Genomic DNA, 27,011 nt, shown 5'->3' with positions numbered 1-27,011 from the left:
ACTTATTTTTAAAAAAAAATTATTTTTATAATTTTAATTAATAAATTTTCTATTAATAAAATTATTTTATAATTTAATTCATAAATTAAAATTATTAATTTGATAAGTGAAGATTAAACATATTAAAATATATAAAATAAGTAATATTATTGATAATTAAATTATTACTTTTATATAATTAAATATATAAAATTATTAATTTTTTTACCCATAAAGTTGACCCGCCCTAGCTCACCCCAATCCATTAATTTGGTGGGTTGATCCATCTAAACTCGATTTAAATAAAAATTTAAATTTTCATGATCAAATCCACTTCATATTTAATGAAAAATGAGTTGACTCAATGGATCAGGCCATTATGACAAGATGCAATTTTCACTGAGAGGCGTTGAAATTTGAAACCCTCTTTGGCCGCTTTTGCCCTAGTTAACCTGAACTGGGCCTCTCCAATACCATGACAAAACAGATAAAGTAGGGGAAGACACGAGTCTCTCAACAGAGATTTTGTGTCTGACAGATGTAACAAATTTGCAAATGCCTGTATAGTTTGAACCTTTAGATGTTTCTAACATTCTATTAAGGGCAACGGACATAAGAGATAAACATCTTATTGATTGGATAATTATTGCAAACAATCCTTATAATTACATGACTTGTCACTGCTGCCAACTAATCAAATACACATTCACATAACTTGGCGGATATTCAAAATACTAGATACATACAACTAGAGACAGATATTGGATTTTTACAGACTAGAAGTTTATTAACAGGGTAGAAGGTCAGGAGGTGGTGGCGGCAAAGTTTGCATTTTGCCTTTCCCATTCTTCACTAGAAAAGCCATAGAGAGTCCCCATGTTGTGTGCACATCTTGATGGCAATGCATGAACCAAACTCCTGAAAGAAAAAAGGAAAGAGAGCCCATTTCAGTTTAGATAATCAAGATGATTATACAACGGAATAACCAAAATATTGCATGAAATTTTGAAGGTTTAGCTAGCAAATTCACCTGGATTGTCAGCTCTGAATCGAATAACAGCCCATCCACCTACTGGCACTCCAACAGTGTTTCTATAGGGAGGATCGTAGAAGTTAAGAACTGCAGTGCTGGAGTTAAAATTGCCAAGCCCTGTGCCTAACAGGTAGAAGCTAAAGCCATGAAGGTGAATAGGATGGTTCTCGGTTCCCACCGTGCCAGTGTCTTGAAATATGACTTGGACAGCCCAACCATACTCTAGAACGCTAACTCGAGTCCCAATAGCTGGCTGTGTATCTACGCCAATGTTATTGGGAGCCTCGTTCGCAAAATCATACATCTTTTCAGGCTTGTCGGGGAAATCTGTGCTGTAATATCCTTCTAAGTTGTTATAGTAAGCATTCAAAAGTGAAACCCTTGGTCTTCTAAAGGTTATGTTGTTAACAGAAGCTGCGAAAATTCCTCCATTAGGCCCCTGGCATCTATCAGCATCAGATGAGTTGCAGCTGAACACGTTAAGCCCGATTGCAAAAAACAAGCTTTTGTCAATTTTCAAAGGAACGTCAATCGGAGACCAATGTTGGTTCGGGTATAGACTTTTGACCTGGTCTGCGAATGCTTGAACAGATTCAGTGTCATTTGCATTAGGTAGGATGGGTTCATAAAGTATCATCGACCTTCTTGAACATGACTTTCGAGCTAATTTGTCTACTTCCACTGTGGGTGGTGATGCAATTGACTTGGTGTGTGTAACATAATTGAGGATTGCATAAGATGTTTTGTTCAAGAAGGGGACGTTTTTTGCTGGCATGTAAGGGGCCATGGCCATGTAGTATTTTCCAATGGGCTGGTCTGCTTCAATTAGAACATTGTAAGTCTGACCCGGAGTCAGCATCAGAAACGAGGTGTTGAAGGGTTTTGTGTACTCTCCATCCGTTTCTACAACAGTCATAGTATGGTTAGCCACCCCAAAAAAGTGTTCCATGTTAAGAGCTGCATTGATGATTCTGAGAAGATACTTCTTCCCCTTTGTAACACTAACAGTGTACACGTCTGCATAAAATTAAATGAAAGGAACCACTTCATATCAACATTTAACAGCAAAGAAAGACATAACATTGTTGGTTCAGTGAATTAAAGATGATACCGTCTCTGGAGCAGTTATGGAGCGGACCAGGACGACCATTCAAAATGTAGGCATCTGAGCTTGGGGGACCTCCTCCTGATTCTTTCACATGTCTTTCCAAGTCCTGGATGTCTCGAAGCCAATACTCTCCTATCAAAACGCCGACAAAAGCATTGCAAATTTCTGAAACATATTTGTAAAAATCCCAGCAGCCTAAGGAGTAGCTTGGTGGATTAGAAATGGGCAAAGAAGTACTAGAAATTAAATACCTAGAACAATCACATGCTCTTCAAAGGGAGGCTCAAACGGATAGCTAACACCTTGCTTGGGGTAGATAATGAGGGGACCATGAACTGTTGCTCTTGGCCACGATATGTGAGCGTGCCAGAAGAGTGTGCCTGGCTGGTTGAGCAAGGTAAACCTGTATTTGAAACTCTGGCCTGACTGGATTGGACACTGTGTTATGTAGGCAGGGCCATCAGACCAGCAAGTTAGCCTTTGGCGAACTCCATGCCTTTCATCAGAAGCCAAATCAATATATGTTACTGCTATACATAGTAGCAATGTGCTGTACTAGAGGGAAAAAAACAGAACCAAATTTACTGACTGAATTACTTACCAGTGAATTGAAATATTATATGGAGTACGATTGGTGACCTTGACAACCACCCTATCATCTTCTCGAGCAGAAATGTTAGGTCCAGGATACATCCCATTTACATTGACAACAGTTGATGTCTTGCACAGTTTTGCAATAGAAGCTGTTTGAACCTGTTCATTCACTGAGATATTCATTCCAATCTCTAGGACAATTCACAACTCACAAGATGCTGAAATTGGACATCATGAGTGACACTTAACAGAAATATTTTCTAGATAAACTGCCATTACCTCTGGCATCTGATAGATAATTTTCACATGACTAGCATATTTAAGTTATTCTGGGTAGTGACATTGCCAGGCGCATCGACTTCCATATTAGTGTAAGGAATAGCATAACCCAAAAAACTATAGTCTCAGCCACAACTTTTTACTTTCAAAATAGTTACAGAGAATTTTTAGTTTGAAAAACAGAATGAAAAGTTGATACTGAGACCGGGGGCCCTGCTTAATCAATAAATCGACAGCTAGATATTAATGCTGTCTAGCAACTGCAAAGGGAGGAAGCATCAGTCCTACATTTTCCACGACTACCTAGCTTTTTTTTTTCCCTATTAAATGCTATTAACACGGGATTGCATCAAGAATCACCTTTAGTTCATAACATCTTGTAACACTCCCTTTAGGCCATGCTTCAAGAACAGCTCCATTAATGAATAAGAAGAAAAGAAGAAACAAGAAAAACCTGCAGCAACTTTTTTGCGTCTTATTTTTGGGCATGTCCATCCACACACACAAAAAAGCTTGAGGACCAATTTATACAGACATTTTGGTCACTAAAATCCATGTTTAGCAGTTGAGAAAGAACCTACTGCTAACATTCTTGATCGTAGGAGACAAGTTTTGGTCATCCAGGCATAACACTTATAAATGATTCTGTGGTTTGGTAGACCGTCGTTGTATTGAGCATGTAAAAAGCTATGGTCGTATGTGTTTCTAAGTATCATCAGTTTGTTTCCTAGTATTTGGATTGTTTGAGACTTTCACTGCCCTGCCACCTGGCACTTGATTTAGAAAGCTGAAAGAGTATAATTATGGACTTGCAATAGTTATATACTATTTTTTCTGGTCCCAATATATAACTACTATTAAGTTACATTATAATTAAAAATTTTAAACACGATTAATTAACAAGACATGAGAATCATAAGAAATTAATGAATTTGATTTTAAGATTATCGTATTTTTTATTTTAAACGTATCAACGCACTTAAGATACAAACCACGTTTAAATCGAATATAACATATTTAATTTGTTTTAATTAATTATATTATCATGTAAATTAATAACTTCCAATATCTATGGATTTCTTCTGTAACCATGGCCTGTATCAGATATGGAGAAATATTCATTCCCTTGGTTTTAATGGAATCTCTCTAAATAACTTTAAAAAAATCATGTAAATTAATAAAATACGATTTATTTATCCGATTTATGATGTCTACTTAAATATATTAATCGTGTTTATATAAATTTATCGTATCATATAATGCATGCAATAAATATATTCATGTATGTTTTTAAAATCTTGAATTATTTAAATAACTTTATCGTCTTTATATTCATCCATATAAATAATTTTTTTAAAAAAAATTCAAACTAAAACAACTCAAATTTAATCTAACGAATGTTACTCTCAACCGGATAATTTGAAGTTTAAAGTTGAAATCTCTATTTTTCTCTGTTTACTTCCCCAAAAAAACTCTTCAATAATGCTAGATTTAAAACTCTAGAAAAAGGGTTTTTATTGGCTTTACACAATCAAGGGCCTAAGCCTAATTACTTCTAACAATCATGCATAACACGATTTTTCTTCTTAACATAAAACAAAGTCAGAAATTAGTAAATTCCATTCAAAAAAACAAAGGGAATCACAATTTTGCTTCCTTTTTTTTCCTTCTTTTATTTTAATTTCAACTTAATCAAAGTAAAAAGCATGTGAAATCAATACTATGACCCGACTGAAAACTTGTAATAAGACTGCAGAAGAACAAATAGATAAAAAGAAAGAGCACCACAACTTGACAAATTCTTAAATGTGGCGTGTGTTATGCTTTGTTTAACTTAACTACTACCGAGATTAAATTATTAAAAAATTCATCAAATTGCAGTGAAACAGTACAACGGAAACAGACGTGGAGAAGAAGAGAAAGACAGCTAAGGACGTACGGATGGCGGCTAAATACAGAGTAAGAGCACGTAAGAGGGCAGGTTTTTCCCTGAAACTGGAAAACGACAAGGACCAAAGACAAGATCAGATTGGACTTTGGGCGTTGGGATCAAGGGGCCACGCCCCCGCTCCCGCTCGTCAACCAACAACTTTGCATTTAAAACCTTGCTACGAAGGATCAGTGAGATGACGTTTTCATGGGGTTTATGTCTTTAGAAGATCAGAGAGAGAAAAAGAAAGGGGGGCCCCAATAATATCTGCATTTGATTTCCTATCTCCCTATCGTGCACATATGAAAATTACTCTACATTACATTGCCGCACTTACTGTTCTCCTCTTTGTGGTCCAGTGACAAAGCAATTCAATTCTGCCAACCTCTCTCTCTGACTACATTTACTCCTACCTTATCTCAAAGGAACAAAAAAGGACTTTCGCTCTTCAACGAAGAAACCAGGCAGGATTTGAGAGATACATTCCAGTATCTAAGTCTTCAACTTTTTTCCTTTGATGGGATTGCGAGATGGTTTTTACAGAGCTTTCCTGAAAGTGTCCAGGTACAAATTTTGTAAGCTTGGAAAGAAAGCTTAAGTTTCTGTTCTTTTTATCAGGGTTCCACCATAAAGAGACCTGATCCTCCAAAGAGAATGGAATACAGCAAAATAAACATAACAACAAATTTAAATTAATTGCAAATATAATAACAGAGTGGTTTACGGTTGACTTGGTTCAAACAAAGTGGAACCTTAATTCCAGTCCACTGATCAGATCAACCAAAATCCTTCCATTTTCAGCAATTTGCCAGTCCACGTTGGTATTTCACTTTACTGCTAATTTCCCACTACATATCCGTCTATGCCTGGAGCTACAAGTCTAAATAGCCAAAATACATCCCGTTGCTGTTTTTGTTGATGTTTCTTCCAAGCTTTGATAAACCTGACACAAAGAATGTCGGAATGCCTCCACTTACCAAATATCATTGCAGGGATGTTGGTGTTCCTTTTTTTTTTTTTTCCAGCTACAGCAAACTTACACATCCAGCATCCTAACACATCTGATTCTTGAATTTACCTTTTACTACAAAGGCCATACTGGCACAGCAAAGTCATTTTCGCCATTGTCACATAGAAGGCAGCAGAACAATAAAAAAGACCCCAACTGCCTCTTGATGGCTTGATGCTAACCTCCACAATGGCAACTCTTTATGGAAAATTATATCTTACAATCGTTATCTTCTGCAACCTCGAAATAGTTCAATACCATGGCCCTGTACAATTTGTATTTTCACCAAAGTCAAACGGAGAAGAAAAATTCTTGTTTCTCCCAGGTCATGAGCTCCGTCCAATGTCCTTGCCAGTAAAATCCCCACCTCCAAAAGACGCTGCTGCGGCTGCAGCAACATCAAGTCCACCTCCAATGGAGGTAATTAGAGCTGACAGGCCACCATTGGGGCTGCCACCAGCAGCCATCCCCAATCCAAGGAAATCAAGAGTAGTTTGCTTAGGACCAAATACAGGAGTTCCCATCATCAATTCCTTTAATCCTGAACTTCCATCACAAGGAAGCCCAAGTCCGAGCCCTGCTGGAACAGAGGCATTCTCAGGCTCAACTTGTCTCTGACCCCATTGCAAACTATCTTGCTGTTCAGATGATGAAGATGATGAGACTATACCAAAGCCACGAAGCAAGGATGCATTGGTTGCTGCTGCTCCCATCTGAGCAGCTTTCTGCAGTAGTGCTGTGGCAGACATAGCAGGTTGTGGCGGTGGTGCATACTGCCTGCGCTCTTGCCCTGCAGTCCCGAATATTGATGAGCCATGGTTGGTTGAGAGGCATAAAGAAATTGGTTCAGTGGATGTAGATGGAGCAAGGTCAGCTGGACGATCTGGTCGACCCATAGCTCGAATTAAGTCAGTGAAAGCCGGAGGTTGTGGAGGTTGTAAGCTCGTAGATGCAGTTGAGGATGCAAATAAGCTAGCAAATACACTGCTTCTGCTGCCACCATTGCTACCTGAGCTGGTGCTAGTGCTACAACTTCCATTTAGTCCAGCTGGAGCTGGTGCAGGAACCGGAGCTTCTTCCACAATAGGAGTGGGATTTTCTGGCAACTCTACAACAAGAACCAAGAGAGAAGGGAAATAGAACATTAGGGGACCTGACTTAAAAAGTCTGAAACATAGAGGCATGGAAAGTTAAAAGACTATCTTTATGAAAGAACTTTTAAAGCAAAAAGCAGAATCAATAATGGTTTCCTTTCTCTAAATCCACTTCTCTTTTCTTTTAGCTTTTGAATCACTTTGGTCTTTCATCAAGATTGCCCAAATTGAACCTCACAGTTTAGAAAATGAGTTTATTTTAACTCCTTCCCTTCCCCTCCCAAATCCCAGTCTCAAAAGCCCAGTTACTAAAACCTCCAGAAGACAACAAAGACCAGTAACAGACAAAAAACGACTACACTCCAAGTTCATCCAAAAACATAATAACAACAAAAAAAAATTGTCTTTGTTTAATTTAAACAAAATAAGAACCGACAAAATTGATAATTTCCAAATTCGGTAATATATAATACTTACCAGAACTTCGAATTGGCAAAACTGAAGAGGATATCACACTAGTTGACTGAGGCAGAGTTGGTGCAGCTGGAGTCGGAGCTGGAGCTGGAGCTGAAGCTGAAACTTGCACTGGTGCTGATGCTGGTGCCGGTGCCGGTGTTGGTGCAGGCGCAGGTGGCGCTGATGAATCCACAGCCTGAACTTTCGGGTCCGATTCCGAACTGGGATTCGCCACCGCCTGATTCTGATTCTGAGGCTGAGGATGAGTTTGAGCTCGAGCACTCTCCTCCGCCAACGCATCACAAAAAGCCCTGTGGGTGATAAAACTATCCCTCCTGAAAAAGAAAAGAATAAAATTGACAATCAATCCCACAAAAATATCCAATTTTTCCCAATAAAAATCGAATCTTTAAATCGTTTTCAATACCTGGAAAATAGAGTTCCACAATCACATTTGTACTCCCGAGTACCACAAATCTTAGAGTGAGCTTTCCAATCAGATTGAACGGCATATTTTTTAGAACATTTATCGCATTTCCACTTTTTTTCTCCATGTTTTCTACAGAAATGTTTCTTAATTCCCGTAAGATCGCCTAACGCTCTCGATGGATCGTGATGGACACAGGAGGGCTCAGGACAAACATAAACTCTCTTCTTCACTTCCTTACTCGATCTCTGCCTCAGCTTCCATGGCAAATTATGACCTCGTCTATGAAGCTGAAGATTTTGGTCCCTTTGAAACCCTTTATTGCAAATTTCACAAACGAATCGGTTCGTAGCTAGAAGAGTCTTTGGAGATAAAGCAATCACCTCAGCATCTGGATCTATACCAACAAAAAGAAAATGAGATGGATAACAAAATAAGATACAAAAAAAAATTAAAAAAGACAAAAGTCTGGCTGTTTATTGATTATTGGATAGTTATTTTATGGTACCTGGCATTCCAGGCAGGTTACGTTTCTTCTTGGTGGTGGATTTGGGAGGTGGGTTTTGGTTACCGGAGGAAGAAACGCTAGCTTCACCGGAAGCGGTAGAGGAATTATCTAAGTCGACCGGCATGGCTTAAAACAGAGTTTTCTTCGAAATCAAACTACTAGACAATAAAAGAAGGTGAAAATCTAGAGCATTTATCTCTCAATTCTAAACTATCTTTTTCATACACAAAGCTGGTATTTCTTCTTTTCTTTTCTTTTCTTTTTTTTTTTGCTTTTTTTCTTTCTAGGGCTTTGGTTTTAGGTCTTCCTCTCCTTTTATCTACCAGTCAATCTGCTTTTCTTTCTTTCTCTTTAGGCCACCTACCAGCTCTCTGCTAGCTCTCTGACCAAAATTCACATTACCCAACGGAGCTCAATCATTAAACCCAAACACTGAAAACCACCTCTTTCAGCTCTAAAGGTTTAAAGTTCAATCCAAAAACCCAAAAAAATAAAAACCCCAGAAAGCAAATCCAATCAATAACCCCTGCAGCTGAGAGATCCAACGGTCAAAGCTGAATCAAAGAACATAACAATCTAAACTACACCAAATATCTCAATAAAACAGAGGACAAGAATCAGATATGGATATATAAGGCGGCTTAAAAAGCACAGAGACAAGAGAGAGAGAAAGAGAAAAAAAAACATAGAGACTTCATGTGAAAGTTTTTGGAGAAAGGAAGAGAAAGAGAGAGATCTTGCTAAAGTTGTTTGGTCTAATTGCTCTTGTTGGCTTACTTTTCAGAACAGAGAAGAAAAAACAAAAGAACATATATAAAATAAAAACCCAGTAAAATATATATAAAGAAATTGTTTAAATATTTGTGTTAAGTGAGATTGATATACTGTTAATCTAATCTTATTACATTGTTTAAGAACTGAAATGAGTTTTGGGATTTTATTTTACCGTTTACTTGTGGGTTTCGGACAAGTTGTCGGGGAAGGGTTCCTGTTTTGTCGTGTAGTGAACTGGTCTGCATTCCTTTCGCACAAGAGCTGAGGCGTTGTCCATGGTGTTGCTTTAAATTCATGTAAAGTCAAACTACTTTTATCATTGAGTGGAACTTTTTACTGTTTATACCCAGTTATATTTAGACACGTGGTGTGGGCACACTAGGACTGAACATGTTTGATTGTTGCCTTTATATATATATATATATATATATATATATATATATATATATTTGCTTTTAAATAATAATAGAGCACCTTGTCTGGAAAGGACTTTTTATGTATACTAATCATGTGGATTTTCTTCTTCTTTTTTTCTTTTTAAGATGGATAAAGAGAGATTATATGTCTTGAATTGATTCATTTATCCCCTTCTATTTTTTTTGCTGTTCAAGAATTATTCTCAAATCTAGAGGGGATAAAAAGAAAAAAGCTTTATGCTTCAAATAAGATTGTGGCCAAGAAAATTTACACATCTTTGCATGATAAATTTTGATTATGATGCTAAATTTGTTCCACCAATGGGTACAGCAACTTTGTGGTATCTTTCAAATAATAATCTCTTTTTATTCTTTTTGTATATATTTATTAATACGATTTAATATATATATATATATATACAACAACAATTTTTTACGTAATATATATGATTGGATTTTGAAAAATTAATTATTTTTACAAGTCATTAACAGGAGACCTTGATAGCTAAAAGAGTTGGGCAATTAGATATTTAAAGCATGTACGAATTATAGTTAAGCATTAATGAATTAGGCATCACCTACCAAAGCCAAAATATTTTTGTCAATGTTGAGAGATCATTTTTGTTACTTGATTTGGTAAAAATTTTAATTACAAAATTTAATATTTGTACCCTTTGTTCGGTAAGTGAAATAATTATGTAGTAGTACCTCGTACCTTAAATCAGAAACCCTTCAAACTTGAAATGGAATTAACTAAGGATATATCTTTTTTCTGTTCCCCCCTCAAATTTAATTAAATCGAATGTATAACGTGAATGTTACTTATGGCCTATCGATTTACCTCAACGAGCTCAATGATTTTGTTTCCAAGCAAACTCTTTGACAAAAGACATTGACATCAACTTGTTCTTAGGCCTCCGAAGCAAACCCCCCAAATCCCAATTCTCTCTCAATTTCTCCAAAGGGGTGGGTGGTACTGGTTTGGGGTTTGTGCATTGCTAGCAAAGAGCTGTCTGTATTGATATCAATAATAGGGATGCACATAAAAACAAAACCTATGGCATTTGATTTATCTTAAAGCTGCCGACTGCTTGTACCTTGCCTGTTCAAAACCAGGACTGCCTCTCCAGTATTAGTAAAGTTTGCTGCAATTTTCACTTCGAGATCATAAGATTCTTACCTTATGGAAGAACACATATGCTTACATTCATCCTCATTAGTTTAAGTTTTTTAGATACCCGACTGTCTAATGTTATATTGTAGTCATGATGATTTCATTCCTTTTTTTGTCAGAAAAAAAAAAACAGTTAAAACTCTTTAAAATGCCCATATTTTAAGAATGGGATTGAAATTCTTTTAAGGGTGGTGACAAGGATGTAAAACCATTTTGCTGTTTCCAGGAGCTGATGATAATGGCTGCATTTGGAGCGCTTGGCGTACACGCATTTACTTGTATTTGTTAATGTTCATGATCCAGCACACACGAAGGAAAAGATTTTGAGCATGATTTTATATTTTGATTCTTGATTTAGTTTAGGATAACGACGATCAGATTTGGGGTTTCAAGTAGGAGCTTTGAAGGGATATACAACCAAAAAGCCGGCATGTTTTTTTCTACGCACTCCATCATAGCTTGCATTGACTTGGGTGCTTTTCTTTTCTCTAGTTCAAACTCGGCATTATTTTAGGCAGGAGAATGGGCCCTCCACCGATGTTAATATATATTATTTTTCTTAGTTCAGAGACGGCCAAGGCCATCCATCCTTGCTTTAAATGGTAAATCACCGTTTGCCATCAGAATCTCAGGTTAATCAGCATAGCCTAGGTACTAATACCATTGCTGATAACCAATCACCCTAGCACCTCTGGACTTTGAAGTTCGAGCACAATCTTTTTCAAATCTCATCTTTGGCCAACCTTTAGGGTTTTGGTTCTAATCTGAGTTAAACAGGCAAGGAAATGTGTCCTGTTAGTGCAAATACATGTAGGATTGTAAAGGAAAAGAGATTTATTTTTTAACCCATTATCTCTCTTATTGTCTTTTTCTACTGGCCAATCTGCCAAAATCCAGGCCCCATTTTCCTGAAAGAACCTGATGAGGGCAAAGTGGCTTAGGTAAAAAGCATTAAGTGCTTTTGGTATCTGACGAGAAGCAACTGTTTCTCCATTGATTAATGGAGAAAGATACCCCCAAAAGCTCGCTTCTAGGAAAACTACAGTGATAAGAGCAACCCGGCAGCAATGCCAGGCTTCCTGCTTCATGAGTCAGGACTAATCAGGGTGCTGGAAACAGCACCAGATTACCAAATTGACTGCATTTTTCTCTGCAAAGTTACTGTTAATACGACCAAAAAATGGACCATTAAGAAACTTGACTATCTTTCTTCCTTTTTTTAGAATAGTATTAAGAAACTTATTAGACTTTTCTTTTCTTTATGTTCCCACACTTGTCTTTCCAGGCATATTTAAGTCAGGATTTAAAAAGTTGTTTTTCTCCCTTTCTTGCTTATTAAGGTTAATTCTAATACACTGCATATGTCCATCTGAATTCTTTGACTTCCCATCAGTTACTAACCCGGGAATCGAGACTTGGCATGGGTAGTAGAAAAGTTCAGAGGTCTGCAATGCAGTATTTACACTTTAACAGATCCCTACTAAAGAAAAGGCCATATTTTTCTTAGTCCTTGTGGTTTACCAGGTCACGCTACCTAATGGAAAACTACAGGCCATTGACTTCTAAATCATACATATATTTGAGTCTTCTCTTGGAAATATAGATAAGAAGAGACAAGTAGCGGAAGTGAATATCTTATTCTTCTAACAAGTTCCCCAATTTTCAAAGATGTCCACTAGGGAAAGCTGATTCCATCCTTTATTCAATATTTCCCCAATTCACCCCTACCCTTTTTCTACTCTCTTCTTTTTGCTAATTGACAAGGACAGGATATGTTCATGGTTCCAATGATGTCCCATTGCAATGATGTTGCAGCTATGACAAAATAAGTACTGAATTTATGTTTTTAAAGAAAGGGTAGCTAATCTCATGACAGTCCATAAATGTGGACTAAACCATTTTTCAAAGCTCAAAATCAATGCCAGAAACAAACATATTCCCTTCCTCGGCTGTGAAATATTCATTTTTTAGATATGAGTAAAATGACATTTGCACAGGCAGCAAGCCCTTCTCCTGCAGTCAGCTACATGCCACTTGCAGTGAAGAAAGAGTTCCAGCGAAATCTTCCATGATTGGATCAATCAACAAAGAGCAGAAGAACAATCATCCAATTAAAAGGGTGCCATTACCTTCTCAGAAGTAAAATTATCCGATGCTTTCTCAACAAAGATAATTAATGGTTGAGAAATCTGCCTTTTTTCCCCCTTCAAAATCTATACTCAAAACCTTGTTTGACTGGAGATGGAAATCACAAGGGGCTGTTAGGTATACCTGTTTTTACCATCCTAAAAGCCAAGTGCTTTCAGATAAGAGAATGGTTACACATGCAATGAAGCTTTCAGTAAAAGAGTCAATAGTGCTATTATTACGAATGTGGAATTCATTGATGCAGCAGGGCATTCCAAAGCAGAGCTGAGCAAATTTTCACATTTGAATGTTGAATTCTCCATCTCCTGGTGCTTTAAAGTCAAACAGGATTTGCTGGATTCAACTGATATACAATAAAACTGGAAAATGAAGAACCTTGAGCGGACAATGACGTTAATTTAAAGTAAATTATATTCTTTTGTATAAACTTTTTTTGTGTCTACTTTCATTCAGCAGCCCCCATCTCCCATGCAAATAACAACATCGGAAGGAAGGAAAGGCAATAATGACAGCCGCAGCAGTGTTTGCTTCTCCAAAAGAAAATTCCGGGACAAAAGTATCATGACAAAACCACATCGATTCAAGCCTTTATAGGTTGACTGAATGGAATGATGTTTTCTTCAACACAAATTGCAAAACGTTTTCCCACGAGCTGCCAATCAGTAATAAGATTAATTACTCTCCTCGATTCAACTCGAAAGTCAGGACTTGCCACTTCAAGATATTAAATATAATAAAGATTTCTATTGTAATTAATTATTAATTACATTTTCGTACTTCAGAACAAGAATCGTTTCTATGAGTATTGCAGTACTGATAAAAAAATGCTTGTATTAATTAAATTAGGAATATTTTAAATATTTAAATATAAAACTATTTTTCTATTTATTATCAATTAATTTTAAATTAAATATCCGTGTTAAAAGTTTAATGAAATTATACTTAATATAATAAAGAATTTTTTGCAAGAATTTCTTCACCTATTATTAGATTTAATGTCCATCTTTTTCTTTTTTTTTTTAAGAGAGATTTAGTGTCCATCTTAGAAGACATAGTTCTCTTAACAAAGCAAAGAACTCAAAGACTTTACTCTTTGTTCAATGGGTTAAGCTTAAATTTAAATTCATGTTGTTACTATATTGTATCTAAAGGTTAATGAAAATATTTAAAACTTGGAAAAGGATTTTTAAAAAAATAAAATAAAAGGCGTGACATGTCATGGGTGTCCATGCGATACACGTGCCAAGATTTCAAGAGGTCAAGAACATAATGAAATTATATATTTATAAAAGCAATAATAAAAGAATGTGTTATGGATTCAAGATTTGTAATTTTTCTTCAACCATATTATTAATTTTGGAAGGAAAAATATAGATTTGGAAAAAGTCTCTTTTGTTTACATCACTGAGGACGTATAGCTAGTGATAAAAATATTTTGATTGTGTATAGGAGAATAACCCTTTTATTTATTTATTTTTTATTATGACTTTCAAAAAAAACCTTTTTTTATTACCCTAAAAATATTATATTATTTTTTTAATTGTGTTTAATATCAAATTCAACGAACTTTTATACAATTAGTAATATTGCTGCGACACCATCCAAATTGAAATTAGGTTAAAAAGTTAATGAGTTATTATATTTATTTTTTTAGTAAAATAAAAGAACTCCTAGTCTTGAATCTAATATTTATAGACAAACTGCCATAGCTCCTCCTAGCTACCAACCACTTGAGTCAAGTTTAATTAGTTTGAAAAATAAAAATAAAAAAAAACTAAAAATCATTTCTTATAAAAGTTTTTTTTTTTGACGAAGTATGCATATGCATGGCTCGAGTATTTAAAAAGTTTTTTAACTCTATCTATTTATGTAACTATTTTTTTTTTTTATAATATATGAACAAATTCTTAACTTTTATACTCTTACATACCATTAATCATAATGAAAAATTCATAGCTGTTAGCTAATGTTAACTAAAACTTTTTAATTGTGTAGAATATGACATAATTATATGACAACTGACATGATCACGTAACAATTAGTGTAATGTGAGTCACGTAATTATATCATGTCACGTGCAGGGAAAATGTCAATTGGTATTAACATAGTTGTTGGGATTCAAATAAAAAGATAAAAATTTGTTTGAATATAATAATAAAAAATAATTTAATTACATAAATCAACTTGGTTCATAGATTTTTTTTTTTTATTTAAGTGAAAATAACTTGGCCCTTTATGATCAAACTTGCAAAGTTGGGCTGCAATACCCAATATAACTGATTAAAGTGGACCTTTCTTATAATTCTAAATTGGGCCCTATTGGGCTCAAAACCGAACAAGTTTTTTGGAATACTCGGAAAGCGATGATGCCGAAATAGCCCAACCCGAATTAGCTGCGGCTGTCTTCAGCTCAGATAACAAGTTTCCACAGAGGGCCCAGGGAGATTGTGAATGCTAATTATAATTAATGTTGCTATCTTTGTTTTAAGACTTTAAGTCAATGGAGGTGAATGCTAATTAATGTTGCAAGAAAATGGTATCACTGCTATACTTATAAATATATGCAGCCTTTTGTTAGATTTATCAATACAAGTTAAGGTGAAAAATTAACAATTTTAGTTCACGAGATTTTAAGTGTTTATTAAGAAATTTTTTGTCAAATAATTTAAATCATTTGTCATTTTATAAATTTCATTCTTCAAGATTTTTTTTTATAAATAATAATAGTATTATCTTTTTTGGAACATCGGAATAAAATAATTAACTCAATGCTATGTTTACTATTATATTTGTGAGTAAGCATTTTCAATATTCAATAGTGGAAGTGAATAGGATGACAATTGCATATGTTCATGTTATAACTATCTCTTATGAGCTCTTTCCCAATCTCCCTGATATCTAAAGTTTAAGTATTTGGTCAATTTAAAGTTTAATCATTTGTTTTGTATAAGTATAGGTTTCACTATCAAATAAAATAAATTTTACAATAAAATATCTTGATTACGGTAAATTTATCTTACTGACCACAAAATTTTTCATTGCGCACTAAACTATACCTAAATAGTTTGACTACCATCCTACCAAAATTATGTTGATGATTCATGCAAGCAAGTTTAAGTTTTTCTATACATGATACATTAATTAGATTATGTATCTTTTGTTGATTTAATACCAAATTTAGACCAAATTTTAGTAGTAAAAAAAAAAAAAGACAGCAAAGGAACATTAGAAATTTTAGCAAGTGGTTAGTACTTACACCATAATTTCGATTTTAAATATTAATTTCATAGAATAATTTTGCAATTATTAGCACATTTCCAAAACGACAGCACAGTGCCTGTGACCAATCGCTCATGCTATTTGAGGCCCACACTCAAAGCCAAACCCTGAAGCCGCTAGACTGATTTTGACACTCGCTCGGCGATTTACAACTCACAGTCATAGCATTATCGGCGCCAAAGACCTATACCCTCGCCAATCACCGGAGCAACTCCGATATAACGTCGGAAATGGACCTGGACGATCTAGGTGAGCTCGACGGTCCTAGCCAAGTTAATACCCGAACTACCAAATTCGCGCCCAAATCCTCCAAATTCGCACCCAGGCTAAAACCAAACTTCAAGCCGAAACCCGAACCGTCATCCAAACAAGAGCCCCTCAACTCCGGACCGAAACCGGAACCACCACCACCACCACCACCACCGGAATCAATTTCAAGGAAGAAAGAAAACGAAGAAGAGGATATAAAGCCGCCGGTGATTGCTGAGACGAAAACCGAACAATCGTTCTCGAATGGCGCGGTGAAGATGGAGATTGAAGAGGAAGCAAAAGAGGATGTGATTATGAATGAAGGAAACAGAGAAGAAGAAGATATGGTTGTTCGCGAAATCGATGTATTCTTCACTCCCTCAATCGACGCCAACACTCAGGTACTTTAATTGTTATTTATTTTTTTCCTTTTTAAGATTTAAATTTCAGCCTCGCTTAATTGTTTCTCTTTTTTGGAATAAAATTGCAGCTATATGTTCTGCAATATCCTTTAAGGCCTTGCTGGCGACCATACGAATTAGATGAACGTTGCGAGGAGGTTTGCTTTTTTTTTTTTTCTTTTTAAAATTTGTTTGTGCACTGTTTTTTTGAACCAATATAACTGTAAATTTATTTTGTAGGTAAGAGTGAAACCTGCGAGTGGGGAAGTGGAAATGGACTTGGCGGTCGATGTTGATTCCAACAATTATGACAGTGAACGTGCTAGCAGATTGAAGATGACAAAGCAGGTTTGGCTCAGATTTCGCATTTTAACAAACTTTAATTTATTTATTTATTGATAGATTTATAGTTTTTTAGAAATGCGTTTAGAGCCTTTTTATTGATTAAAGTTCTACATATTGCTAAGGCCATCTATTGATAAGTTGCATACTAAGTTGGTTTTCGACCTAATGAAACAAAATTCAGTTGTTGAGTGGCTTTGATGCGTTTGTGACCTTGTCTAGTGCTTGTAAATGTGTTTTTTCTTTTATAATCTTTTTGGGCATTTTGCGTCCTAGCCTGATTTTATGTATTATGGTTCCTTTTTAGACTTTATCTTCTTCATGGCTGCCACCTCGCACAACTGGCTATGCTGTTGGAGTTTTAATGGGCGATAAGGTATGCATATCTAGTGTCTCTTCAATGAGCTTGTTTGAAATTATTTAAATACTATTTGACTTGTAAGCTCCCAATGATTAATCCAAAGCAGATATAATGTTGATCTTCTGCTAGTCTTCTTTGATTTTGCTTGCATACGCATTACTTAGTCCTGTTATAAGAATCAAGAGGCTAGTTTTTGAAATCCTTGACAAATATTGTTGTTCTAAGATCATTTTTATATTGCAGTTGCACCTGAATCCTATTCATGCAGTTGTTCAGCTCCGACCATCGATGTGTCATCTCAAGCCCAGTGTCTCAAAAAGAAAGAACGCAGCTGCAGCTGATGCAGAAGTTACTGTTAAAGTAGAAGAACCTAATGATGGGAAAGCAGCTGGTTCATCAACCAAGCAGGTGATTACTGATTATCAAGATATATTTTGTGAGATATTGAAGTTAAGGTTCAGAATATATGTCTGAAACGTACCTTGCTTTTGGATCCATTGTTCCATATATTTATTAGTATTTTTGGGTGAAAATTCTGATTTTTCAGTTTTTTCCATAAATGCTTTTTGCTTATTAATTTCATAATGCATGAGTTCCAAGTATTACGCTTGATGCAGAACAAGAGAATGCAGTCCTCAACTGAGCAAAAAGCAGATGATAAAGAGGTATTACTTTTACTTTCTTTCACTTGTATATGTTAGTCACACTATTCTTTTTAATTATATGTTAATGTCACACTGAAACATGAGCAATCCACTGGCTTGTAATTATAGGATATTGTCACTGCTTGCTGCATTTTCCACCAACTTTGTAGTCACATGAGTTACTGTTGGAGTTTGTTCTGTATTCTGAAAGTTACAAATTACTTGGATTTACTCCTATTTTTCGCTCTTTTTCTTTTCTGTTCCAGTGTTGGGTTCCGCTCAAGTATCATAGCTCCAAGAATGATTTCTCTGCTCAGTATCTGCAGAGAATGATGGCAGAAGAAAGCTGTCCAATTCAGTTTACCATGAGCCCGTATGTTCTTTACCTACTCATCACTTGTTTGTTTGTTGGCCCCTTAAGCTAAGAATTCTAAGCGAAGTTTGAAGTTTTTGTATTGAAGCATCAATAAGCTTATTATCTATTGATTTTAATAGTTTCTCATGATCTCTAGGTACGATTATGTTGACTCTTTGTGTCCTGGAGCAAGCAACAACAATAAAGCCCAAGGTCCATCTAGAAGGTATGCTACCCTTCTAGTTTCTGTTTCTAGCTTCCATAGGTATATAAGAAAGAAAAGGAATTTGGTATGTTTTTTGCCTTTTGTTTTATATGTATGTTTCCCCGTTGTTCTGTGTTTGATATGTTCATTGTTTTCTTATGTGATGGAAACTGCATCATCTGCCTATTCCTTGTGTTTAATAATTTAAAGACTATTGAATTTTTTTTCCAGGTTGTTGCTTTCAATTCCGCTGGAAGAACGTTTGAAGAAATTACTGTCTGAGGTCTGTTCAACTAGAGAATCCACCCTGAATTTTTGTGTGTGTTTGTTTGTCTGATTTGGCTGCTGCCAGATATAATAGAATATAATAAGATGCAGTTCTACCTCCTAAAAGTTCGCACTGAAAACTGGACCTAACATAGACTTTTGCCATATCCATGCCCACTGAACTTAGGCTTTTGCTTACATGCATCTTTAGTGCTTTTGATTGTCTGAATATAGGATCATTATCTTATTGGTTTATGGTATTTGCTTTAAATTAAGTAAAATAATAAAATTCTGCTTTTTCCTAACCAGTATTTCTTCTTTTCCTTTACTTTTTTAACCTTAGTTTCAAAAAAGAAACACTGAGCCTTTAACTATTAAACTTTATTGCTTGGGTTGCTAACGCCATACATTATTGTGTATTATCCCATTTAATATTTCCAATTCCTTTTCCTCTCTCAATAGGGACCTCCATTTCACCGATTCAGTGCTCTTAAGCACTTTGCTCCGGATGCCTCAATTGAAGATATATTTGAAGTCCTTCAGAAGCATGCTCTATTAGTGCAAGGACTCTGGGTTCCCAAGAGTTCATTATTATTTCCGGAGGATCCCTATAAATCTTTAGCCAGAGACTATGTGCTTCTTTTATTTAGCAAGAATCCAATAATAAGCTTAGCACAAGTACATGCCCTTTCCCCAAGTCGCAAAGAAGAGGTGAAAGGCTTCCTGAAAATTTTAGCCATAGAAAGGCCATCCTTCAAAGATTGGAAGTTGAAAGAGAATGCTGATGAAGGATTCAAAAAACTCTATCCAGATATTGTGAAGAATCAGGAACAGATTTGGAGAGCTGGTGAAGATAATGTAATTAATCATATTTGTCGAGGTGCAAAAGGTGGCCCTAGTAGAACAAAGCCTGGCACAGTTATTAAGCCTGAAAAAGCAATGAATTCTGATAAAGGTGTGCGAAGGGTTGCACCTGCAGTGCAAGCTGGGAGGACAATGTCCGATGAAACTCGAGAAGCTATACCAAAGGCCCTGAAAAAGGTTTTTCAAACTCACAAAGTTTGCAGGTATGATTGTTCGAGGCTTTAACAGTAGACATTTCAAACTTGATTGTTTATTTCATTCATCCCATCCTATATTGAATATGTAAGCTTGTTTAATTTCTACTGATGAAAGCTTCTTTACAATTTTGTGGCACTGCCTGTTTGTTGTCAGCTTGCAACTGATTCGCAAAGGTCTAAGGGATTTGGCTCTTTCCCAGTCTACCCTTCCCAAGGCAGATGCTAGAATGGTAGTTAAGGCAGCATATGGTGCTGATGCACCTGAACATGAGCTCCAGGAAGTCGTAAGTGAAGTTGCAGTAGAGCTTCATGGTGGTCTTTTTGTTCTGAGGTCATCCCCAGAGCATCCAGAATATGATCCATTGAGGTTACATAAATATGTTCAATTAGTATTTAAATGGGAAGAGATGTTTATGGTCTCTATGTTCTTTTTACAAAATCCCTCTTTTTCATCAGAATTGTTCTTTCCATGCAGGGAAGTTGTGATTAATCTTCTTCGTGTCAAAGGGAAGCTTAAGAAGGCTGATGTCTCAGCTGCTGCCCTTCTTAGTCTAAAGAGGGAAATTTCTAATAATGAGTATAACAAGGTATTCTATCGAACTAGCTTATATCTTGTTTTTTGAGATTGGTTTTGATTTTTTCCGTGAGAGTCACTAGATTGCCTTCAGGATTAGACATGGTTCACCATGAAGAGATTATATGTTTGTGGCATTACTCACATGAGGTGTATATAATGATGTAAGAAAGTATAAGTAGAATAGTAGAGTGATTGTGCTATTACATTATCATGCTGTCATCCCAGTAGAATTTAACATTAAGATGAATGTGTTAAGAGTATGTGGAACACCATAAAGATAACCATACAAGAAAAGGTTGTTATGCCAATTAAGATTTCAAGATATGCTTATCTTTTGACAGGCATTACGTAACATGGACTTTGCTTGATGTGTGTACCGTATATCCCCCTGGCAAAATCTTACTAGTTGGTTCTCTTTTCATTCTGTAAGGTAACTCAGTAATTTATAACTTAAACCGAACCCGGTTAATAATTATATACAAGTAGGCATGCATTAACAAAACTAGGCTTTGGAATATTATCTGGCATCTGCATTGATTGGTGTAATCGGATATTATCCAATGGCATCTGATCCATCATTTCCTCAGTCATATTCTAAAAGGTTATCTCATTTTGCAGGTCATGAGCGATTTTTGTGAGTATAAAAGCAGTTGGTGGGTCTTGAAAAGTGGTGATGGAAAGCCAAGCTAATTTGTATATACTACCATTCATCGAATTGCTGACGAGATCAGGTATAGTTGCAAAGAGGAGCTAGTTGACCAGATTATGTACAAATTTTTTGTTTTGCATTTTATACGAGAAATTTTGTGATTGCATCTTATGATGGTGGAAAATTCATCTACCTCTCTCAAGCGTATTGTTCTTTTAAGTGTTTTGAATATGCACCCTCATTTTTTGTTAAATTCACATATCACATCAAATTTTCATTTCAGAAATTGCAAATGCAGTAAAGAGTTTATATTTGATGCATTATAAATGTATAAATTTTAGGGTAGAATATCCTGATTTTTTAAATTTTGATTGAAACTATGTATAGGTTCATTAGTTTTCAAAATAGATATTTCGTCCAAAGATTACAAACTATTAACAGAAATAATGAAAAAACTAGAATGTTTTTCTTAATTAATTAAAAAAATTATTATTATATTTTTAAACAAAAAAAAAAAAGCTCAGTAAGGTCGGTGCTCCTTAAAGGAGGGAAGTACCAATGCTCCTCAAAGGAGAGGTGCATTGGTGCTACCCTTGTGAGCTTGCTTTAACCCTTTGCTCCCCAAAGCGGGGGAGCATCGATGCTCCTAGGCACCCCAGGGGAGCACCGGTGCTGATCAGTCTCCCTAAGGGAGCTCCGGTGCTCCCCAATAAGGAGTTTTTTTTTTTTAATAATAAAAAAATAAAATTATATAATTGTAATTATAAAAATTAATTAAGAGTAAAATTATTTTTTATTTTTGTCACATCAGTAAATTGATGAAAATATTAACAGTTGACTAATTGTTAAATTTATGTATCAAATGAAAAATAATTTTTTGGAGCGGAGTGTCTATTTTAAAAATTAATAAATTTTTATATAATTTCGATTCAAATTTAAGAAATCAAGGTATTTTATTCTAAATTTTATATAACATCAATAAATTAAATATGATTAGATTATTAATAAACAAATAAAAATAAGTATTCATAATTTTAAAAAAAATTATGTTGAAAAATTTTAAAATTTTATTTTTATACATTTATTAAGTGACATTTTATGATTAAGTGAGTGTATCAGCATTACATACATGTCAAATACTCAAAAATAAAATCTGAAATTAAATTTGTAAATAATTAAAAAAAATTAAAAAAAGATAATTAAACCTTAGAGATTACAACGGTATTAATTATATGATTTAGAATAGCCTAAGCTTTGGCTGCCAAAGGTGAAGTACTTCACGTTAAAGTAACGAGAGGGAATCCGAACAAAAATATATCGTAATTTTACAATAAAATAATCCATTCCGCAGTGCCGCTCCCGTCTTCCTTAAATAGAAGTATCCGAAACCCAAAATTCCCTCCTCCGAAAAAAGAAAAATCTAAAAACGGTAGGAAAATAGTCGAACTGAAAAAATAACCCAACCAAAACCGCTAAAAAGAAGATGACCGATTACGAAGCCAGGTACCAAAGCAGCGGAGAGGACCTAGAAAACAGCTACGGCGGCGTTCCCTCTCCTCAGCCTCGCGAAGGTAGTCACGGCGGCCTTGATGATCAACGCGGTTCCAAATCTCAGGTACGTATGTTTCCCATGACGAGATCGCGTGAAGTTAGGGTTCCTTTTTCCCTTACTTTTCCAGATATCAGTTTTTGCTTGTTTTGTCTCTAATTTTTTTAGAAGAAATTTGGAGGAATGTTATATTGGTTAAATTTCTATATATATTTTTTTTGTAATTTTAGTTGTATCAAAATTTGGAGCTCATTCCTGAGCGGTGAATCTCTTTGGGTTAGTTTAGTTTGAATTAGGTTTTGCTCATGGAATTTGGCCTGTTTCATAAATTAGGTATATTTTTCCTAAATCAGGTATTTTTTAGCAATATAATTGTGGATTTCAGGTTTGTTATTATTGATGTGACTAAACTATTTGCAGCATGGAACTGGTGATTATGAGAAAGGGTCTTCTAGAAGTAGGGAAAAGGAGAAAAGCCGCGATAAGGAAAGGGAGCAGGATCGTGATCGCCACAGGGACCGGGAAAGGGACAAGGACAAGGAGAAAAATAAGGATAGGGATAGGGACCGAGAAAAGGATCGTGACCGTCATAACAGAGATCGTCATAGGGATCGAAGTAGGGAACGGAGTGAGCGGAGGGAGCGGGGAAGAGATTGGGACGATGATGACTATCATCGAAGTCGACACTATGACAGGTAGCATAATTAATCAATTCAAGCTGTCTTGAGTTCTGATTCATCTTTTTGTATGATGCTCTTTGTTTTTATTGCTAATTGTTGAAAGAGTTATATTTTTTAAATGTTGTTTACAGACGAAGGGATTTTGATGGAGACAGGGAGGACAGGCACAGGCTCCAGTCTCGTCCAAGGGGTAGATCTGAACACAGATCAAATTCAAGGTCCCGCTCTCGCTCACCCTCAAAGAGGTATGTTATAAAACAACATAGTTTCACTTGTTTTAGAAATTGAAGCGGTATTTTGTAAATTTTAGCATACTGCTTTCCTCTTAATTTTATTGTCTAAGTCTTGGCAGTAAAGTGTGAAGTTTTTTCCCAGTTTATGTCAGTTATATTCTTGTCCCTGATATACTAACTTTATATGTTTGCACTTTGCAGCAAAAGGATTAGTGGTTTTGACATGGCACCTCCTGCTTCAGCAATGTTAGCTGCTGGTGCTGCTGGTGCTGCTGTTAGTGCTTCTGCCATTACAGGTACATAGGCCTTCACAAAAATTTAAGATTGTTATATTTTGTTAACTGCTACTTATGTTTTTGGTTGATCTACTATGGAAAGGTCGTATCAAAATACTGGTGTGATTTGGGTAAGCTGTATTTTTTCTCCCATTTTGTATATATAGACTTTTAAGCTGCGGTCATCTGGTAGGGATTTAATTTTTTTTAAAAATATTTTTACTTGGTGAAATAATTCTGGAACTGAGAGAGTTTTTGGTTTTGTCTTTTGTTTGGTGTTTGTTTGTTTGTTTCTATGGTTTTGTCTTTGTTGTAAGAAGGCAATGGCGTGAGCCGACTTCTGTAGCTTTTATGTACAAGGAGGGATCAATGCACCAGTTTAATGGTATTGTTCGTCTTTCCACTGGCCACTATTGCCTTTTCGGGTAGTCTTGCAAATATTTCCTCCAGAACTTGCGTATGATATATTCTTTTTCTTTTTTAATCTCTAAGAGGTTAGATTTGCTATGGGAAATTAGGCATAAATGTCCATTTGTTGAATCAACAACTATAGAAACACTACCCTGAATTACAATTATATCCTTATATGAAATCTGAATTTCCTTTGTAGGCCAGATTCCTGGGACTAATCCAGCCCTACCTGGAGTGTTTCCAAACATGTTTCCTCTAGCAACTGGTCAGGTAAGTATTTCTCTCGTGTATCTGATAGTTGTGGGCTTGCTCTTTGTCCTGTAATTTTGTTTAATTTTGGTCTTCTGCAGCAGTTTGGGGCTCTCCCTGTTATGCCAATTCAGGCAATGACTCAGCAGGTTTGGAGGATTATGCATTCCTTGTAGTTTACAGCCTTGAAAATATATTTTTTCACATTACAGACAGTTATATGATTTATCTTGTGATTTCAGGCTACTAGGCATGCTCGTCGGGTCTATGTTGGAGGGCTTCCTCCTACAGCCAATGAACAGGTTTTACTTTACACTATTGTTAGTATAATTATCCTTATGTTTGCGTTTGGTGCTGGTACTGACCTTTAATTTTATATTACAGTCAGTTGCAACCTATTTCAGTCAGGTTATGGCTGCAATTGGTGGAAACACTGCTGGTCCAGGTATACAGAAATTTTTTTGGTCTGTTGAATGACTGAACTACCTGCCTTCTTTCTCTAGTTGCTCACCCTTTTATGTTACATTCAGGGGATGCTGTTGTTAATGTTTACATAAACCATGAAAAGAAGTTTGCTTTTGTAGAGATGAGATCCGTTGAGGAAGCCAGTAATGCAATGGCTTTAGATGGGATTATCTTTGAGGTATTTTTATTTTCTTCTGGATCTTCATTCTAAATTTGTTTAGATACAAGCTGTATTAACTTTTTGAATTTCCAGGGAGCACCTGTGAAGGTGAGGAGACCCAGTGACTATAACCCCTCGCTTGCTGCAACCCTTGGTCCGAGCCAACCCAATCCCAATCTTAATCTAGCGGCTGTGGGTCTAAGTCCAGGTTCTGCTGGTGGGCTTGAGGGTCCGGACCGTATTTTTGTGGGAGGACTTCCCTATTACTTCACAGAAGCACAGATCAGGGAGTTGTTAGAGTCTTTTGGGCCTCTACGAGGTTTTGATCTGGTAAAAGATAGAGAAACGGGAAACTCAAAAGGCTATGCCTTTTGCGTTTATCAAGATCTGTCAGTTACAGACATTGCTTGTGCTGCTCTAAATGGAATTAAAATGGGTGATAAAACTCTCACTGTTAGGCGAGCAAACCAAGGTACTACCCAGCCTAAACCTGAGCAAGAGAGTATACTCCAGCATGCACAGCAGCAGATTGCTCTGCAGGTGACATTAAGTATTAGTATTATTATCTTATATTGTCACTCTATTGCAATTATGGGCTGTGGATTAAGTATTGGGTGTTTTTTTATAGGCTAATTTGCTGAATCCTTTTCTTTTTCCAGAGGCTTATGTTGCAACCACAAGGTTTGCCCACAAAGGTTGTCTGCTTGACTCAAGCACTCAGTGAAGATGATCTTAGAGATGATGAGGAGTATGACGACATTGTTGAAGACATGAGACAAGAGGGTGGGAAACATGGTAAAGTTCTTAAACTATTTGTGCATCATTTTTGTTTTTGGCCTTCCTTTTTAACATGCAGAGTCCCTTGAATATTTTATTAATTTCCTTTGTTTCTTGTGTTCATATTTCTTCTGTCTTACAGCCCTTTCTAGTTCCACATTCTGCTATAAAGAATGTTTAACATACACCAACTGAAGACACCATAACCCTTGATCTATATTTTCTTGATACTGTTTTCTCAAACTAATTCTTTGAACAAAGTTTTTTGTGGATTCGAAATTTTCACACTTAATATGCAGGTGTATTGGTGAATGTTGTCATCCCCCGCCCAAATCTAAATGGCGAACCATCAGCAGGTGTTGGGAAGGTCAGTCCTCACCTTTTTCGGTCATGTTACATATGCTAATTATAAGAAATTCACATATGCATTTTCCCCAGTTACTGACTGTAATTCTTTGATGTTATAGGTATTTCTTGAGTACTCGGACGTTGAAGGTTCCAGAAAAGCCCAAGCTGCAATGAACGGGCGGAAATTTGGTGACAATCAAGTTATTGCCGTGTTCTACCCAGAGAACAAGTTTGTGCAGGAGGAGTATGATGCCTAATAATGTTCTGCGCAATGCATTTAGCGTTATAGTTGGGATGATTCCATGTTTAGGTTTAAATATAAGATGGTTTTTGAATTTTGTTGATGACAGCCTGTGGTGTAATTCTCTGCTAAATTTTAGCTGTTAAACTGAACGGAACAGCGAACGGAATGTGGCTTAATATATTAATCTAGTTTAGAGTTGGACGGATGTGGTAACGTAGTGTTTAAAATCTTATGTTGGTTTTGCACGTATAGCGAGGTGTATGAGATTGGCACAGCTAGTGTTGGAACCATCTTTAAGATT

At 35.9% G+C, this 27,011-nt stretch overlaps 4 protein-coding genes across 9 annotated transcripts; 2 read left to right on the top strand and 2 right to left on the bottom strand.

The window, feature by feature from the left end:
- Positions 627–3,549, bottom strand: LOC18610968 (laccase-6). The gene is made up of 7 exons (XM_018116690.1): positions 3,525–3,549; positions 3,354–3,406; positions 2,722–2,873; positions 2,372–2,616; positions 2,124–2,252; positions 1,010–2,029; positions 627–897 (listed from the first exon to the last, which is right to left on the bottom strand). The coding sequence occupies exons 1-7, from the start codon at positions 3,547–3,549 to the stop codon at positions 767–769; spliced, it is 1,755 nt and encodes a 584-aa protein (XP_017972179.1). The 3' UTR covers positions 627–766.
- LOC18610967 (protein indeterminate-domain 2) lies at positions 5,513–9,223 on the bottom strand. Its single transcript, XM_018129937.1, has 4 exons — positions 8,418–9,223; positions 7,910–8,306; positions 7,504–7,817; positions 5,513–7,040 (listed from the first exon to the last, which is right to left on the bottom strand). The coding sequence occupies exons 1-4, from the start codon at positions 8,539–8,541 to the stop codon at positions 6,259–6,261; spliced, it is 1,617 nt and encodes a 538-aa protein (XP_017985426.1). The 5' UTR covers positions 8,542–9,223; the 3' UTR covers positions 5,513–6,258.
- LOC18610966 (DNA-directed RNA polymerase III subunit RPC5) lies at positions 16,305–21,635 on the top strand. 3 transcript variants are annotated; one of them, XR_001926265.1, is made up of 13 exons: positions 16,305–16,858; positions 16,948–17,016; positions 17,099–17,206; positions 17,508–17,576; positions 17,805–17,969; positions 18,179–18,226; positions 18,472–18,578; positions 18,718–18,786; positions 18,997–19,048; positions 19,495–20,099; positions 20,248–20,680; positions 21,012–21,100; positions 21,289–21,366. XR_001926265.1 is itself a non-coding variant. In XM_018114380.1 (13 exons), exons 1-13 carry the CDS (start codon positions 16,439–16,441, stop codon positions 21,358–21,360), a joined length of 2,109 nt encoding a protein of 702 aa, XP_017969869.1. In that variant the 5' UTR covers positions 16,306–16,438; the 3' UTR covers positions 21,361–21,538. The 3 variants fall into 3 exon arrangements, 2 of the variants coding, with proteins under 2 accessions (XP_017969867.1, XP_017969869.1); XM_018114380.1 differs by lacking the exon at positions 21,012–21,100 and having other exon boundaries at positions 16,306–16,858; positions 20,248–20,460; positions 20,569–20,680; positions 21,289–21,538; XM_018114378.1 differs by lacking the exon at positions 21,012–21,100 and having other exon boundaries at positions 21,289–21,635.
- On the top strand, positions 22,615–26,932 carry LOC18610965 (splicing factor U2af large subunit B). 4 transcript variants are annotated; one of them, XM_007046927.2, is made up of 13 exons: positions 22,615–22,934; positions 23,289–23,563; positions 23,680–23,793; positions 23,983–24,077; positions 24,667–24,737; positions 24,821–24,865; positions 24,959–25,018; positions 25,101–25,161; positions 25,247–25,359; positions 25,435–25,881; positions 26,001–26,136; positions 26,418–26,485; positions 26,586–26,932. In XM_007046927.2, exons 1-13 carry the CDS (start codon positions 22,803–22,805, stop codon positions 26,721–26,723), a joined length of 1,755 nt encoding a protein of 584 aa, XP_007046989.1. In that variant the 5' UTR covers positions 22,615–22,802; the 3' UTR covers positions 26,724–26,932. The 4 variants fall into 4 exon arrangements, with proteins under 4 accessions (XP_007046989.1, XP_007046990.1, XP_017980417.1 ...); XM_007046928.2 differs by having other exon boundaries at positions 24,818–24,865; XM_018124928.1 differs by lacking the exons at positions 22,615–22,934; positions 23,289–23,563; positions 23,680–23,793; positions 23,983–24,077 and adding an exon at positions 24,424–24,441 and having other exon boundaries at positions 24,818–24,865.

The sequence above is a fragment of the Theobroma cacao genome, chromosome 1 (assembly GCF_000208745.1).
Source record: "Theobroma cacao cultivar B97-61/B2 chromosome 1, Criollo_cocoa_genome_V2, whole genome shotgun sequence".
Lineage (NCBI taxonomy): Eukaryota > Viridiplantae > Streptophyta > Magnoliopsida > Malvales > Malvaceae > Theobroma > Theobroma cacao.
This window is presented reverse-complemented; position numbering and strand designations above follow the sequence as displayed.

What these genes read in the sequence shown, in the direction of transcription:
- LOC18610968 (XM_018116690.1), bottom strand. Translation starts at nt 3,549, where the DNA reads ATGGATTTTAGTGACCAAAATGTCT. An exon ending in TTTTAGTGACCAAAATGTCT is followed by an intron (nt 3,407 to 3,524) that starts GTATAAATTGGT and finishes TCATTAATGGAG; the next exon opens with CTGTTCTTGAAGCATGGCCT. An exon ending in AGAGCATGTGATTGTTCTAG is followed by an intron (nt 2,253 to 2,371) that starts GTATTTAATTTC and finishes GCGTTTTGATAG; the next exon opens with GAGAGTATTGGCTTCGAGAC.
- LOC18610967 (XM_018129937.1), bottom strand. Translation starts at nt 8,541, where the DNA reads ATGCCGGTCGACTTAGATAATTCCTCTACCGCTTCCGGTGAAGCTAGC. An exon ending in TAACCTGCCTGGAATGCCAG is followed by an intron (nt 8,307 to 8,417) that starts GTACCATAAAAT and finishes TTGTTGGTATAG; the next exon opens with ATCCAGATGCTGAGGTGATT. An exon ending in TGTGGAACTCTATTTTCCAG is followed by an intron (nt 7,818 to 7,909) that starts GTATTGAAAACG and finishes TTTCTTTTTCAG; the next exon opens with GAGGGATAGTTTTATCACCC.
- LOC18610966 (XM_018114378.1), top strand. Translation starts at nt 16,439, where the DNA reads ATGGACCTGGACGATCTAGGTGAGCTCGACGGTCCTAGCCAAGTTAAT. An exon ending in GCCCAAGGTCCATCTAGAAG is followed by an intron (nt 18,787 to 18,996) that starts GTATGCTACCCT and finishes TTTTTTTTCCAG; the next exon opens with GTTGTTGCTTTCAATTCCGC. An exon ending in CAAACTCACAAAGTTTGCAG is followed by an intron (nt 20,100 to 20,247) that starts GTATGATTGTTC and finishes GTTTGTTGTCAG; the next exon opens with CTTGCAACTGATTCGCAAAG.
- LOC18610965 (XM_007046928.2), top strand. Translation starts at nt 22,803, where the DNA reads ATGACCGATTACGAAGCCAGGTACCAAAGCAGCGGAGAGGACCTAGAA. An exon ending in TCTCGCTCACCCTCAAAGAG is followed by an intron (nt 23,794 to 23,982) that starts GTATGTTATAAA and finishes TGCACTTTGCAG; the next exon opens with CAAAAGGATTAGTGGTTTTG. An exon ending in ACAAGAGGGTGGGAAACATG is followed by an intron (nt 26,137 to 26,417) that starts GTAAAGTTCTTA and finishes CTTAATATGCAG; the next exon opens with GTGTATTGGTGAATGTTGTC.